The sequence below is a fragment of the Parambassis ranga genome, chromosome 15 (assembly GCF_900634625.1).
Source record: "Parambassis ranga chromosome 15, fParRan2.1, whole genome shotgun sequence".
NCBI lineage: Eukaryota > Metazoa > Chordata > Actinopteri > Ambassidae > Parambassis > Parambassis ranga.
This window is the reverse complement of record NC_041035.1, coordinates 15,837,534-15,854,454: the sequence shown is the minus strand read 5'-3', so window position 1 is coordinate 15,854,454 and position 16,921 is coordinate 15,837,534. Positions and strand designations below refer to the sequence as shown.

General features: G+C 41.5%; 1 protein-coding gene across 6 annotated transcripts in view; it reads right to left on the bottom strand.

The window, feature by feature from the left end:
• LOC114447828 (neurexin-1a-like) overlaps window positions 1-16,921 on the bottom strand; it is a 212,632-nt gene that overhangs the window by 89,623 nt on the left and 106,088 nt on the right. For 4 of the 6 annotated variants that reach the window (XM_028424320.1, XM_028424321.1, XM_028424322.1 and 1 more), the window contains exon 1: window positions 2,867-3,607. The exons of the other annotated variants lie outside the window; for them this stretch is intronic. In XM_028424320.1, coding sequence (XP_028280121.1) covers window positions 2,867-3,101 — 235 coding nt within the window. In that variant the 5' untranslated portion in view covers window positions 3,102-3,607. Of the gene's footprint in view, window positions 1-2,866; window positions 3,608-16,921 lie in introns of those variants that run through there. 6 annotated transcript variants of the gene reach the window in all.

Here is a 16,921-nt window from a genome sequence, read left to right as displayed (position 1 = left end):
CGCAGAAGCAAAGATACCGTCATCCCCACACTATCGCAGAATGACATCAGCTGAGACATGGGAGTAATTATATTATACAAGCCCACAACACACCGGCAGCAACGCAACACCAGAGACCAGCAACTTTCTTTCTCCTCCCTCTCTTTTTCTTTCTTTCTTCCCTCTTCTTTTCTCTCCTCCTTTATATTCTCTCTCTCTCTCTCTCTCTCTCTCTCTCTTGCTCTGTCTTCCTCTGCATCAGTGCCAGCATCAACGAGCACTGCCTCTAATCCGTTCAACCGTTAGCTCTGAAGCTGGAGAGCATTCAAATTGATTATAATCGCTTAATTTGCTTCACTGACTTTGATCAAACAACCAAGTTTTGAAAAACAAAAATCATCAGCATCAGTTGATTTAGCAGGTGTTAGGAGGGGGTCTTTCCTCACACAGGGTGAGCATGTTTCAGCATCATCATCACATGTATGCATGGCACTGGCAGACTAAGTGAGAACATGTGGGCTCATTGCAGACCACTTCATCATTCAATGGTAGAAGTTAGAAGAACATCTAATAAAACATTGAGAAAGTCCATTTTCCTGTGGACTACATATGGACTTAACATGTTTCTAGTTTAACATTTTCTTGCTATTGATCAGGTCATCTTGTCTTTCCACTGAATAAGAACACCAGGTACAGAAGAAAATATGATAACCCAGTTACCTTGTGTATCGAGTACCGTATCTATCTCTGGAAAAGAAGACTAACACCCCTGGGAGTCTATTCATGATGAATGGCATGTCTGCAACTCACAGTTGATACTGTCTGAACCTCATTACTGCTAACCCTAAACAAACAATGCATCACACTCCAACTCAATTTCATACATCCTGACCATGGTAATTTTCTTCTTCTTTCCACATAAATCAATGACAGACATTCAAGTTCGATTCATAGCAGAAAAAAGGATGTTTTCTCTTATAGTAGACTGGTGTAAAGTGAGTGATGTTTATTTCCCTATCACTTACAGGAATTGTGTGTGCTCACAATGTGGAAATGTTTCAGAGAGATGGATGGACTGGCCCTCTACAGGGCAGGCAAGAGTTACTAAATTTAGCTTCCCACTAAGTGAAAAAAGTGCGTTTTTATGAGATTTGCATATAGAACTAACTGTCAGCACTCGATTAGCTTTGTTTGGTCTAGACACTTGAGACAATGTTAAATGCACTGTGACAATAATAGTGAAAGGCAGGTACACTTACATAAGTATTGCAAATAGGATTAGATTTTAACATTGACGGTGACACCCAAAGCAATGTGAGAGACAAATGGGTGGAGGCAGCAAGAGGGAGAAGAACAGGAAGTAACTCTACCCAACTCCTTGTTTTAATGCTTAATTTCAATTATACAAAAGATGCAGCTAAATCATACAAAATGAAAACCTGAAGGGGCGGAAAGGTCTTTTCACAATTAGTCTAAAAAATACTGAGCTGTATGTGCCTAATTGCTTTAGCGAGTAGACACACTATGTAAAGAACAAGCCCCATGAAAATTAAACCAATTGCAACACAGTTATGACAACAACACAGGGGCTTTACAGCAGCAGGCTTTGTCCTGGAGCCAGGTACCATGTTAAACAGCGTGTCTCGCAGTTTGCATTCATGCACCCTCTGCGCTGATCAACCAAAAATGTAATCATGTTACTCCGAAGGAGCAACTCTGATATTAAGTCATAGAATCTGCTTGGGAGTACAACATGCCCCAAAGGTCCTCAGGGAGAGCAGGAGGCAAGCAGAGTGTTGTCTGCTCCAGACAGGTCACGGCAGAGTGGCCTAATTGCCTCTCTTGTTGTCTCAGTAGGCTAGCAAACCTCCCATCTCCCTCATCATCACTGAGGGGCACTGACTCCCATGTTCATGCCCAGTAATCCAGGTTCCAGCTTTGCTTCAGAGATGTTCGATAAAAATGTCCTCAGAATGCCAGTGCTGCGTCTGTAATGGAGTTGTCACTCACAATTTAACGCTTTGAACTGTTAAAACTTTAATACTAGAGAACCCAGAACATTACAGTAGAGATTTGTTGTACATTGTAAAACCGGTGTCTACTCAGTGAAATCCAGGGTACCTCAGCATTACGTCAGTGTTACACCAGCAGTGATTACGTCACTCAAAAAGGCTTAGGCAGTATGGTAAGTTAAGAAAAATCTGACATCAACGTCAATTAGGACTGTGAAAGATCTGCACAGTGAATTGGACTCCTGCTGAAAAGGTTGAAAAAAATAAAAAACAAAACAAAAACAAGCTGCAGTGTTTCCAGAAAAACATATTTACACATATTCTATCGGGCTGAGCATACTGCAGTCTACCATAAATACTTGGGGTGAGGTTATATAATTCCTTATAGATTCTCTGTCTTTTCTTTTCTTCTGTGCTTTTGATGCCTGTGTCTTGAACCTTCCTGCCATACAGGGTAAAGGGGCCTCATCTAAACTCCACGCTGGGCAGGGGCCAGGAACAGCTCAACGCCCTGTAGCGCTGGAGGCAACACATCTTTGTCTTTTCTAAACACCCAGGGGCAACATGGAGCACCACATCGTTCTAATCCTGTCTAATCTGGACACAGTGGAGCATCTGGAGATAGGGATATGGCTAATCTCAGACATGGAGGGCACTTTGCTGAGGCAGAAAAAAAGGGGATGGGCCTGAGCTAGACTCACCCAAAGCCGCATGTGCATCTTAAGAGATTCTTAAGTACACATAAATAACAATATCAAGGAATAACTTAGGTTTGAATCAGCAAAAACATACACCACCAAAGAAATAAAGACTACTAAAAGTTAATACCAATTAAAGGCTGCTCAAGAAGTATGTACAGAATATAAGATACTTACTGTGCCCTGCTCTTAGGGATGCAGGTGATCTGTGGATAGCAATAGGCACAATATGGTGACGCTTGTTTCCGTGGGAGAGGTGAATGTGGTGGAGACTTTCCACAGCACCAGGTTCTGACCCTGCCACAAAGCCCAGGGCAATGATCCACAGAGCCAGATGGGTGAGCGAATTCCTGTTTAGTGGCTCTGCCAAGGGCCTCAGGGGAGCAAACTGTGTCCTCCAGCCTCTGAACATCTTCCCTGAGTGGCCAGATGAGGCTTCAGATCAAGGTGGAACTTTAGCGAGCCTCAAAGCCCCATACTTTTCTCACCTTGCCAAATCTCACAATGGTCAGACGCACACAGATCCACAGGAAAATAAGAAGGGGGGAAAAAAGCAAAAAGGACACCGCACAAAATGTCGGTTGTGGAGGAAAAAAAGCTTCTTTCTGTTCTCCACTTAGTTAAGAAATCCGTAGCAGCACCCAGGAAGGTATAGAAGTATCATAAATCATTGCACAAACACAATCAAAAACATTCACTCAAGAAATTAGGGCAACCTCAGACGGCAATGGAGAAATCCCAGCTTGCTCCAATTCCCCTAGTTCCCTTGTTCTCTGTGTTTCTCTGTTTATCCTTCTGTTAAGCCCTCACAAAATTAGAAACATCTTCCCACAAGAAAATGTTAATATTCCAAAAATTCAATTGCCAGGAAAAAAGAAGAAAGCCTACTTAAGAAGAGACTAAAAGCCCCTGTGCAAAGTGAATTTCTTCAGGAAATCAAGATACATTCTGAGTTTCCCTCCTTGTCCTGCTCCAGTGGTCTCAAAGGATGTCCAGAGGAATGGGACCATAGTTAAATCCGAGTGTCATTTGCATGTGTCGGACAGCTGCAGCAGCGCGTGGTAGACTGCGGGATTGCACCTGTAAGTTGTGCCAAGTAGCGCACCCGTTCCCCATGTAGCGATATCTGCTCTTAGTGAGACCAAGCGATAGCAACGACAGTACCTGAGAGAGCAGCCCTGGGCAGGAACACACACTCACACAGGCAGCATCAGCAGCGCAGTTCCAGAAGATGTGCGCATGAGGAAGAAGGGAGAGAAGAGGAGAAGGAGGAGGAGGAGGAGGAGGACAGAGGGAGGGGGAGCCTCAACAGCCAGCCAGGAAGCAGGAGGGAGAGTGGCTATGCAAATGGGCAGCATTCACATAGCGAATCACTGGAGCCTGAGAGCATTGCAGAGGAAGAGCCTATTTAGACAGAATAGCAGGAATTGAAGCTATGTCCCCCAGCCCCGATTCCTTTCACAGCCCCTCTCTACTCTCCCTGTTCAGTCTTTTCCAATCCACTCTCCTGTGTAGACAGACTCCGGCAGTAAATAGAAGGGAAAAAAAGCACACGGGAATGTTGGACAGGCTGGATTCATTCCCCATCTCTACTTTTATCTCTCTGCAAGATCTCTTCTTCCTCTCCCTCTTTCTTTTGGGTTTTCTTTTACTGTAATCTCAGGAAAGTTGTGTGATAATAGTCTCTTGAACATAGAAAACTGGATCCATGCGGTCCACCCTAATCCTTGCTGTCCCATCGCTGACATTCCCACAGCTTCTCCACCTACTGAAGTCTGCAGTCTTTCGTTAGCAAGATTTTAAAAGAGTGATGATACTGCAGTTCATATACTGTGAGCATCTCTCTCTCTCATAAACATATGAACACACACACACACAAACACACACACACACACACACACACACACACACACACACAAACACACACACACAAACACACACACACACACACACACACACACACACACACAAACAAAGCACGCACAGTGCCAGAGCTGGCAGTTGAGAACTGTCCACAGAGAGGGTGCTGAATCCGGGCAAGTCTGACTTGCCTGCTAATAAAAGACCATTTCTCACAAGAGAGGGAGGGTCTGATCGCAGGCTCAGTGTGCAGCAGGGTTACAGGAATGTTGAGAACATGTGGACATAAAAGCCCTGCTGATAAACACAATCCGGTTCAGCTGGGAAGTGTGCTCAGTGTTCAGAGTTCAGGACCAGAGTGCACAAGGCTCAGCTGCAGTGTGCCTGCTTCTGTTTGCACACTGGCCATTCAACATCCTCCCCTCCGAAACGTTGTGTTCTAAGCTGGAGGGGGAAAAAAAACTGTAAGCACTGCTGAGCTGATCTTTACGGTTTACAGGGAATACACAGGCATTTCATGCCCAAAGAAAGCCAACTTAGCCAGCGTGACAGAGAGGATAATACGTCCTTCTCTATTTTCTTTTTCACTTGAAGACGATGAAGAAAGCCATGAGCTTAGTAAATGAGCATTAGTAATGAACATTATTAATGATTCATTTTCAGTACAAATGCAGATGGAGAAAAAAAGTTTAGAAAAGACACTTTATTGTTAAAAGATGGACATAACCAGTAAGATGACTGTAATGTGCCATCTGGCAGGAGGACAGCTGAGGATCCCTCTTATTTCCCTGCTGGTATTGTATTCCTTTATTGTAGTAAAAAGCAAATGAAGTACAAAAAACAGATGCTGCACGCATTAGACAACTGTGTTGTCCTCACCTTGTGGAATCTCAATAACTTGGTGCAGCCACCTGGTGCTAAAAAGTCAACAGCATGGAACCACTGCTCTGTTCTCATTTGCAATGGTGAAAAGGAATGTTCCTGCCGAATGTGTTTACACTTTTATAATTATCAGCAGAGCAATCTGCATAATTACACCTAATAAGGCAATCTATCAGGTCTGCTTGACAAGGACAACACCCTGACTTACTATGTCCTCAACCACAAACTTTAGTGGAGAAACAAAGTAGCACTCTGCTTAAGCTCAATATAAATATGTGCATATGGTCATAATACTTTAAAAGTCTGCAATGGGAAAAGCTAGGTTTGTATTGCAACACCAAATGACATCAGCAGTGAGGTGATACTCTCATCAGGTTCATCATTACATACTTGTTCATTTGTGCCCCCAAGTGGCAAAACTCTGAAGTGCATAAAAGGTGTGAGTGTTTGTCAGAAAGCCAGCAGCTTATGTTTGATTTATTGTCCAGGACAAGAGAAGAGCCTTCAGATTCAACAAGACTAAACAATGTAGCTATTAAAAGCCTCACCAATGATTCATAGTAACCCAGATATTCAAACACAAGACAGTGATTTGTAAATGAGTACACTTCTTCTATAGGATCTCCATGATTAGAATACCGTCTAAGCTTCAGAAGATTGTTCTTTTTTTCGATCATTGTCTCTTACAGATTGAAGTACGAGAAGCCACGCTTACAGCAGCTATGCATACAGCTTTAGCTAAAACATTCCTTCTGCATGCACGAAAACAAACACCTGCTACTGCAATATAAACTGATTTCAGCCCAAGAGCTGGAAGATTGTATAGTGATGACCAGAAAATGAGAAAATTCTCTTCCACTCAAGATACTTCCATCATAAAAGCATGTTTTTATTTCTTATTCTGTTCTAACTCTAGCTCCTACTAGCGATGTGTCTTTTGTGAAACTGCTCATCTTTGTTTCCATTTATGACTCAGAGGGCTGTGTCTCTGATCCTGTGATGTTTTGAGCACATTCCCTCCTCTGTATCTACATCTCTCTGTTTTCCATTGTTTCTTTTTAAGGCATGGAAAGGTATAAAAAGTTTAAAGGAGCAATCTTTAGAAAAGTGTGGTTGACTCTTTGCCCTCAGTAAGAGGAGGAGAAAATTTGTCTTTTATAGAATAATGCCCTGGAGAGCAAAAAAACTATAAAAGGACAAGTTACTCAGTTAAGATTGCAACCACAGCAGGCTGAGCTGATTAGATGATTTTTGGAGGACTGGAGGAAAACTGGAGGAAGAGCAGCAGATGGGTGGTCTATGAGTACCTGACCCGACTGCGGTGAGGCCTTTAAATCAGTTAAAGAGCCATCAGGCGACACTTTATCACACATGGAGAGACCCTTTAGAGAGGGACAGGCACTCAGTGCCACTTTGACAGCAATGATTCTCCTCCTCGAGAGCTACTGTTACGCTTGCTGTTCCCATAAATGTATCTAATGATTTATTATTTTAATTAGCAGAGTCAGTGGAAAACTGACTATGCTATATCACAACACTGTCTTCTAAGCAGAGGCAGTTTAGTGTATTAGACGCTTTTGTTGGCTCAGAACAGATCAAGCAGGTAGGCCAATTCATGCATGAGCCAGGTATACCAGTTGTGCGCTGGAATGACACATCTGTGTCAGCCTCAGCGACATATGTGTCCCTACAAATGAGAGGAGCCCTGTGTCTCTGGAGTATAATGTGTTCTGGTAGGGAGAGTAATGTAGTGAGAATAGCCCTATTATGCTTCAGGAAATATATCTAATCAGCCAAGAAATGTAAAAATTCTTATAGCAATGACAAAATATATATATATATATATTAAACAGCCAATGTTGTAAAGAATTGTCAGAGCTTTACAAAGACATAGGTATTCAACACTAATATTCCCTGTCAAACACTGATATTCAATATTTAACCTGGGTTTTCTGTGTATATAAAACGTGTCATTACTCATTCAAACGCACACATCACAAACGCTACAGAGAAAGACAGAGAAGCACACAATGCACTGATGCTAATGTGTGCAAGTGTACCGAAATAGAAACACAGTGCCGTCTTAGTCATCCCCGAGATGTGACATGATAAGAATAGACAGTTACAGGGAGTCAACACTCAATATAAACACACAGGCTGTACAGTATTTCAACACAGAGGGGAGGCCGACGTGTCAATACTGTTTGTGTTAGCTGATGATGTTACATCAGGGTGCTTGTCTGTCAGATTACTCTTCTGTCAGTCAGAGTGGACTGGAGTAAACTTTGACCTCCGCAGGTCGAGAAAGCATCAACTGGCTGGCTTCCAGTTCATGTCTGCTGCAGTTGCTCTTGTGCTACAAAGTCCTATAGAATAAAATGTGGACCTCTCCTCTTCATTAAGTCCTCTTCATCATCTCATGCATGTGTGGCTTTTGCACAGCAGATGATTATTATGTTAAAGAAATAGAGCATATGTGCATGTAAGAAAAATCATCAAATGTCATAGTTTATGTAAAATGCAGCAGCCCGTGTAGAGATATGTGCTGCACACACAGTTCATTATGCAAGCTGTAAAGGCAACATAAATAACAGCACTCAAGCTGATAAAACTGCTCGCTAATAGGAAATAATGCACATTTAGTGTTGCAAAATCAAATCGGCAAATGGCGGTGCATTGTGGTGTAATGGAATGACTTCATTTTCACTTAGAGCGAAACAAAGAAAGAGAACTGCATATCAATCCTCATCCATCCCCGTTCTTATTCTGTCTCAATTGACTTAGACATTATAATTGCTTCAATAGAGCTACTAAATGAAGTTTAAAAATAGCTCATTCGAAAACACTGATTTGATAGAACTACTTGTATTTACATGCTGCAGCATTTTGTTTGGGAATGTTGCTTTCAGGGAGCGGCACTATCTCAACTTGTATATATTTAACATAATGCAAAAATGGCTTCGCACACACAATTTGTCATCATAAATGCACAGTGGCATGGCTGTAGTCATATAATGATACGTTTTTTTTTCTCCTCGTGTTAAGAACACACAAACACACACACAACAGATAACCAACATGCACACACTGCACAAACCATCCTTTCCATTACCAGGGCTGGAGCAGGCCCAAGCTACATATATAGCAGATAAACAGATGGAATTTTGCTTTTCATTGCACACTGAGCTGCTTGTATAGCCAATAGGCTCCATTTCCTCCTTTCAGTCATTGGATTCTGCTGGCAAGGGATGCTTTGGAATCCGCCTGATGTGACCAACTGGCATTTTTCCCCTCTCCTAATGCATAAACAATTCTACAACAGTGTTATTCATTTCCATAAATCCATTTAAATAGACATTAAGATCAAGCACAGAGGAAATAACATTCAAAAATCCTTGTACGTATGTGCAAGTAAAGGTTGTGTGCCAGTGAGTGGGCATGTGTATGTGTGTGTGTGATGATGATGATGTGTCTGAGAATGCATAAACCAAATTCTAACTGTCAGTGAGGGAGATAGGGGTCACAGGGCAGCAGCTTTCCGGAGGCTTTCTCTCTATCTCCTCTGACAGTTCCCAAGATGCAGTGGGCCACCGGGGCATTGTGTCTGTCTCTGTCTGTCTGTCTCTCCTGAAATCCGTCCCAAGTAGATCAGTTCCCTTCTCAGAGAGCTTCATTCTGAACAGGTCAAGGACAGACTACTTCTCCCTTCACAACTCCACAGCTTCTTTGTTAATGAACCACTCGGCTGTTCTTCAGCTAAGTGGGACAACAAAGGTGGACTTTTTCTGGATATGAAAGTAATTTGTAAACAAACAGCTTCTGCTGCTCTTGAAAACTGTTTTACTTCTTTTGAATGATATTCTTCCCTTTTGGAGTAAAACTACAAATAAAGCATCGGTAAAAAGACTCTTTTGGTGAGGCATACTACAGCCTACTTTTCTTTTTTATAAACCACTTACTACTGGTGTTCAGGTGAGAGACCCTGTAAATACTGTTGCATAATTAAAGCTAAAGATGTAGACAGTGGTGGAATGTAACTAAGTATTTGTACATCTTAATTACATTTCTACGTGTTTAAACTTTAATTAAGTAAAAATAATAGTGCTCCATTACATTTTGCAGGTATTGTCTATACTTTCTCCCCCCACTATATTTATACAATGTCAGTACTCGTTTAAACCAATCAGGTGGCTCTATCAGCTCTAATGATAGCAGAGCTCATGTTTGGCAGCAGCAGACCAGACTGGCATTGTCCTTCTGTCCTTTACAGTTTACCATTGGACATGGATCCAGAGTCAGCCTCCACTCAACTGAGCCACCCGTGTGTTTATTTTTGGGTAATTGTACTTTTACTTAGCAAGCTTCAATACCTCCTCCACCACCAAGTTTATTCAGGTAGATATGCTACTACTGATGTCCTTTTCCATTCCTTATTCCAAGTGCACTTAACAACTCTATTAAACTTGAACAACATGGCACATAAGGTCATACACCATGAGTATCATTCATTGTGTATTTTTCAGTTTCCGTTCTCTCTATTTTCAGCGAGGCATGTAAGTAAAATGAATCTGATAGATAAGATGAATCCTTAGAGCCAAATAAGAGGGCTGCACACTCTCTTGTGGCTCTCACCATAACAGCACACAATACACAAGCTTCACACTCCAAACTGTTCTATTGTAAGAGCACACCAAGGAGAGTGTCAGAGAAAATTGTGGAGCCATGTTAAAACAAAATGTGTGGACACCCTGGTGGAGCTCTGTTAAAAGTATGCAGCAGTTTTAATCTAAGCAAACTTGTGCTTTTTCCTGTGGCCAACAGAAACATGGCGTCCAGTCAGCCAGGTACAAAAGATGAATCTTTGAATGATGCATCAGGACAAATCCCTGTCTTGGATGCCCTTTTCCAAGTCAGCATTAGGTGTGTTTTAAGGACTAGATTGGTGACAGTAAGATACTTACTCAACAGAAGCTTCTCACTTTGCAATCACACAATTATACACATCATGTAGTGCTAAAAAAAGTTTGCCTTGAACATGTCTGCCCTGAATAGCTTGTTAGATTTGTTGCGTTGTGTTGTAAGGGTCATCAGGTTCAAGAAGAGGCTGCATGACTTGTCTGTAGTCACAGTCGCAAAGGGAGTGTAGAAGATGTGCATGCTTGTGTAGGGGTCAGTGACAGTGCTGCATGCTGCTGTTGGATGCAGTTTTTACTTGTGAACTTGACAGTTGCCAGTCCAGCTTTTGTATTTTAAAGTGCACTGAAGTTCACTCTGAACAGGCGTGTCACAGGACCGGAACTATTGAGAGACATGCTGACATTCTCCATTGTGACATAATTTGACGCATTAACTGCACACAGCTAGTGCGTTAAGAAGTGATAGCAGTGCATGGTTCACAGAGGCATTACTGTGTGGTGGCCAATAGCAGAAAGCAGGGCACGCCGTGGACTGTACATTAGTGATAAGTGTGTCACATACAGAATGAGCGAGGCTGTCTGACTTAGTTGTCTGCATGCTGCAGGCTTCATTGCGTGATTTCTACCATATATTATTAATTGGTTTTTAGATTGTGGGACATACAGTGTCTACTGTAAATGTAAATCCCCTTTCCTCCATGAAATACTAATACTATGAATCAGCTAGTTTACAATCAAAAAGAGAAAAGATATTAGTCTTTTTCTGGCCTGACTTTACCACAGTGTCCTGCGGCTGGTTGGGTGGCAGCTCCTGACAACAGATATCTTGAGTAAAATATATTTTAAACCCATTAAGCAGGTTTTCTCTCTAAAACATTCAGTCAAGACAGCTCTATCGCTGGTACTCACTTTGGTGAGGCAGTGACTGATGTGTGTGTGTGTGCCTCAAACCCTTGCCGTCCTACAGATAAGACAGGATTTGATTAGTGCCACATATAAAATCTGTTCTTAAACCTTTAAAAGTTAGCTGAGTTCAAGGACAGTTCAGATGGGTACATTCTATTTCCCTCCCTCCTGAGAAGGGGAGAAGAATTTGCATTGTCTCAAGACTTTTGCGCATGTTGTTGATCTTACTTGGAGCACACAGTTATGCTTAGACATACTAAGCAGTTGTTTGTTTGCTATGGAGACTGGCTAGGAAGCACCTCTTGAGACAAGTTGGTTCATTTGCTTTGTGACAGCATTTTTACAAGTTGTAGATGCTGCTGTGGATTTAATGCAGGCACAGCACATGGGCCATAATGCTTCATATTGATGATAACAATATTTGGTTTAAAGAAAGATTTATCTACCTAGTTTTTCTGGTTCTGTAATTAGTCTGAAACTTGGGGGACTTATAGCTGACTACTAGAAAACAATGCTTCTCTATCTTAATATGAATCAGTGTGTGTGGCTAGATTAAAATTAAAGAACTGAAAAACAGGAAAACATGTTGATGCTGATTAAAGCTGTGTGTGTGATTGTACTGTTTTGAAAATGAAGTCTGCTGGAGTGACGCTGTTCTTAGGCTGCTCACGTGTATATGTGCTGTGTTTACACATGAATGTGACATCTCTATAGCACAAAAGGACACAATGCAATGCAACATAAGTGGCTTCACTGTTGCTCAAAACATTTTACTCTCTACTAAAAGCAATGCAGTTCAGACATGATGATGTCATTTCTTTCAGAATAAATAGGAAGCAAAAGCTATAATGCATGGTAACCACCAAAGCAGATGTAAAGCTTTCATAAATACCTCTCTCTTCTCTTTCCATAAATTTCTTTCTGTTTTACCTATTCAGCAGACAAAAGAGAGGAGGGCAGCGTGAACTGGAGATCTGTGGTCATGGCTGGAGCCCTTTATTGCCACAACCACTTACACCCAGTCGCTGAGGACATAATAGGTTTGTCATTAAACCAACAGTGAGCCAGTAGAGCACTTTGGCTTTTTTATATCAGAAGTTACCATGTCATCAATTATTAGCCATATTATACACTTGATATAGTGTAAATATATCTACAGGACAAGAGAGCAGTAAATGCCTTCCGAACCTCAACAGAAGCCATTTAAAGTTTTTAATTTGTCATGTACAAGCAAACTTTTCCCCTTTTTTTTCAGGTGATGTTTTAACTTTCACCATAGATCTCCTGGGTGTCTTGTTCAATAGCCTGAGTTTATGAGAGAAGGGAATATTCACAGTGTTGGTGTATCACCCGGCAGGATAGTTTAGCTGATCCTCCCTATTAACACTTTAATTAGTATTGTGTTGTGGAGAAACAACGGCTTCTTATTTCCTGTCAACATGCCCCTCTGGGCTACCAATTAATAAAACACACCTCAAACATTCGGTTCTCACTGCTACACTGCAGTGGGTTCTGGAGGAGATCTTGATTAGAGCAGATATTATACCGCAGAACAAACTAAATGTGCTCAACTCTGATGTGTTTATTGGTGCAAAAATAATGTTAAGGCACCCCTGTAATAGAGAAAAAGGCAAAAGAGTATCCGATTTTGTGTGCTGGCGTCGCATCAGCGCTCTCTCACAGCATATGAGCAGCAACATGGGTTTATGAAGCAATCCAACATATGTCAGACACTGCTGCTCCTCCATACTAATACTGCTCTGCCAGTGTGAAGCTACATCATATAATAAGTATGTGTCATGCATCCTCACAGCTATTTTCTATGTTTCACCATAACTCAAGAGGACATTAGGTCATGCAGGTGTGTGTGTGTGTAACAGTCAAATTGGCTAAAGGATGTTATTTATTCTCCACCTCTTCCTGCAGAGATCCAATTGCTTAGGCAAAGTTACAGACATGTTACAGCATCCAGGGTGGGAGAAAAGAAGTACTCGTTGCCATGCCAACAGCCTTTACCCACATATGGCCACTGCTTCCTGGCACAGAAACCTATTTAAATTGAGATACTCAATCAGTACAGAAAATTACTGAAAATAATCAGGGCAGATAGTGACCAGTTAGAGGTGGAGGAGAATAACAAAAATAGGACAAAAGCCTATAAAGCCTCATTTTATTGCTCTGCTGTAATAGAAATCCTGAGTGGCAGACCCATTGAGTGTCAATGTGCAAAAAGCCGTTTTGGAATATGTGCAGAAATAGGTGTGGACCATTGACAGTAAAAACTATGGACAGAGCTTCCGTGACGTCACCCGTTTGTTTCTGAAGAGCCGTTTTGAGGCTCGGTGGGAGGTTCCGGGATGTGATGACCGCCGCCATGTTGACAGCGTCACGTCCGCCAAAACTCTCAAATATGGACAAAGAGGGGGAGCACGAGCGGGGTTTAGGGGGGCGGGCGAGCGTGGAAGCAGGAAACTCGTGCTCTGATACGGCAACTGTCTGTCACTCAAGCGGCAACGCCAATAATTATGCGTAATTTTAAATCCGAATACAATTGAAACGAGTGGGTTGTAAAAAAATTCACCCCCCCTACAATTGACACTAGAAGAGAACCTATCATCTGAGACCAGAGTGGTTTTTTGTACCAGGCCGTAAACATGTTAATTTCTGCTGTGAAGTCGGCCATTTTAACATGGGAGTCTATGGGAAATTACTCGCTTTTGGAGCCAACCCCCAGCTGTTGCAGCGTGAATTACAAGTTTTGACACTTCCGCATGGGCTTCCACTTTGAGCCCCGAAGGTTGCCGCTTGGGTGTGGACACAGCTGCAGGCACTGAGACTTACTGTGTAATAGGTGTGATGAGTGTTAATTGGATCCAGACTATAGTGGCATTGGTATTGACCATTATGCTGGTATCATACTACTGTGTAAAAAAATGCAGTGCCTGTCAAATCAATTTCTTTATGTTGTGTTGTCATGGTGTCATCACCTGCAATAACATGTAGGAAAAAAAAGAGAAAGACACAGTAGAGGTGCAGGATGACTTTAAAATCCAACACTCCAGTCGGATCAACACTGTGAAAGGGTGTTAACCCACCAACCTGTTCACTCACCTTCATCTCCATTCCTGCATATTTTACCACAGCAGAGAATAAATTGCAGTAAGTTTAAAGCCTGGATATGTTACATTACAGTCTCAGTTATGTCAATAGAGAGAAATTGTACTGAAGCTTGTGCTACTTCACTATAACGGTAAGTTTGAATATAAGGTTGGCAGCTTTTATCTATTATTCTTGCATAAAGTGTCTTATTGTAAAACCTCACATAAAGCCACGTATCAACTGATCTTTCAATAGCGCCACATTTCTTTCTTTACTGGCATTCAGCCCAGTTGAGTTGTTCTCTATGGTCTGAAGATGTAGATCTATAAGAACAGAAATATATATCGAGCAGATGTGAAAATGCCAGAGTAAAAGAGCAAAGTCAGTTGTGGATAAATGCGCATTTAACGTCAGGCGAGAATGGTCTGTGTAAGATTAACCACAGATTCTGAGTTGATGTAATAGAGAAATGTCACCCAGTACAACAATAAAGCTGAGCGTAGCTTTTAATGATGTTGTGTATCACAGTGGATGGTGCTTGCATTATTGCTGGTTTTGGTCATTTTAAGGGAAAATAAAAGAGTACCAGGAGACATATAATGCAATGCATTAACATACACAAAGTATGCACAGCTGTATTGGGTCAGCAGACAAAGTAAACTTTTTATCATAAATTGATGCTTTATGAAATAACAATCAAATAATTATAATAAAATCAAATGCTATTTGATTGTATATATTTAAAAAGCCTTCTGCTGCGACACAACTGATCACTTAGGCTCCACAATGGGTAATTCTTGCAAGCATGCATGCATGTTTGAAGAAAGGCTACTGAAGTGGATACACAGAAGCACTTAAGACTGCTTCTCTCATATCTTGGGGCACAATGGCTGTTCAAAGCTAGGCCAAGCGTTCAATACACACAGAGCCCAAATATTTTCAGACCCATAGATTTGTTTCGCTGAGCTGCATTAAAATAGGGCCACATCCAGGGCAATGATAACATTACTTCTATGTGACAGCAGGCTGTTTACTCCAGTGCCTCATATCCCCCTGGCCTTACTACTGGACTGGGTGTCCTCTTGTATTGATCGAAACCGAACTAAGTGGTCTAATACTTGCATGCCACCACAGAGGAATTGGGGGGGGGGGGTGACACTGTCTGGAGTGCTTCCCGACTGTATGTATGCACGTGTGTGTGTGTTTAAAGAAATTTAATAATAATAAAAATATATCAAATTCCTTAACTCAATTGACCAAAAAAATCTAGACAGCAGAGAATTTCAGGAAAAAGGACCAACTGCTTTCAATAAATCCACTGCTCCATGAATAAGTTTGCAATGTATGAACTTTTTCTTACATTCTAAGCTTCTAGTCCTTCTAAAATATTTATTTGAACCCGTGGTTAGAATGATGCAACATATCAGTGTCAGTGCGTGGGTTGCCGTTTTAGACTAGTACATGAAGAGGAGGCATTCAACAAAACATCCTTTTTACTTTTCCATGTGCAAAATCAAACTTGTGTCTGTAGTAGATCATATACTGCTCCAAGCCTGGGGCCCAGACAGGCTATTCTGAAGGTATAAAGTCACAAGACAGCACTTGACTTACACTCATTAGAAAACAAGTAAGTGGGGACTGGTTTTTGCCCCTTGGGCAGTGACAATGGAGGCTATGGCCACACACAACCTCCATTGTTGTGACAATATTGACATGGCACTATTAGCTCTGGCTATAAGACTGGGCGGAGGAGCAACCAACCAAGACAAAAATTGCGTGAAGGCCAGACATACCCCTTTGCTCTAGCTTCTCCTCGACCCACTTTAGCTTAACAACAAACACCATTCTGTTTGTCTCTGTGCATTACCGTCAAATGCTTGACCACTGTAGGCAAACCCATTCAGAAGGTCTAGACTAAGGTTTAAGTCCCACATGCATATAGAGCCAGGTTCTGCATTAAAACTGTACTTAAAAGAAAATACAATAAGACAGTAAGACACTTAAAAACAGCATTGATAACTTCACCTACCCACAAAGGCACACACTGTCTCCTGCCACAGTGATGAACAAAATGTGTTCCATTCCATTTCTAATTTCAAAAACAGCTCGCAGTGATAAGACCAAATACATGCTTAACACTATTCACAGCCATCATAATTCACTTAACATGCACGAGAAATCTGATTCATCTTGGCCCCAGCACATATTTTTTTTCTGACTGTAGGTATCCATAATTGATTCTATAAATACTGACACACCATGAATACAGTTCAGTCAGAGTAAATACATAAATAAATAAAGAACCAGCACATCACTGGGAAGATAAAGAGAAGATCTTCATCTCGCCACTCAATGGGAAGAAAAGAGTTGATTATAACACACTCGAAATAAGACAGCGTGATGCTTTTTAAAAAATGAAATGCAGTGTTCAGTCCATGTGGATTCAAGCAACACATACACAATTTGTGCCAAAGGTTTAAACACTTTATAGGTGGTTAAGATTCTTATCCTTCACACAAATTAAAATTTTACTGAAGATACCCTTCAGATGGCAGCTTGAAGTGAGTGC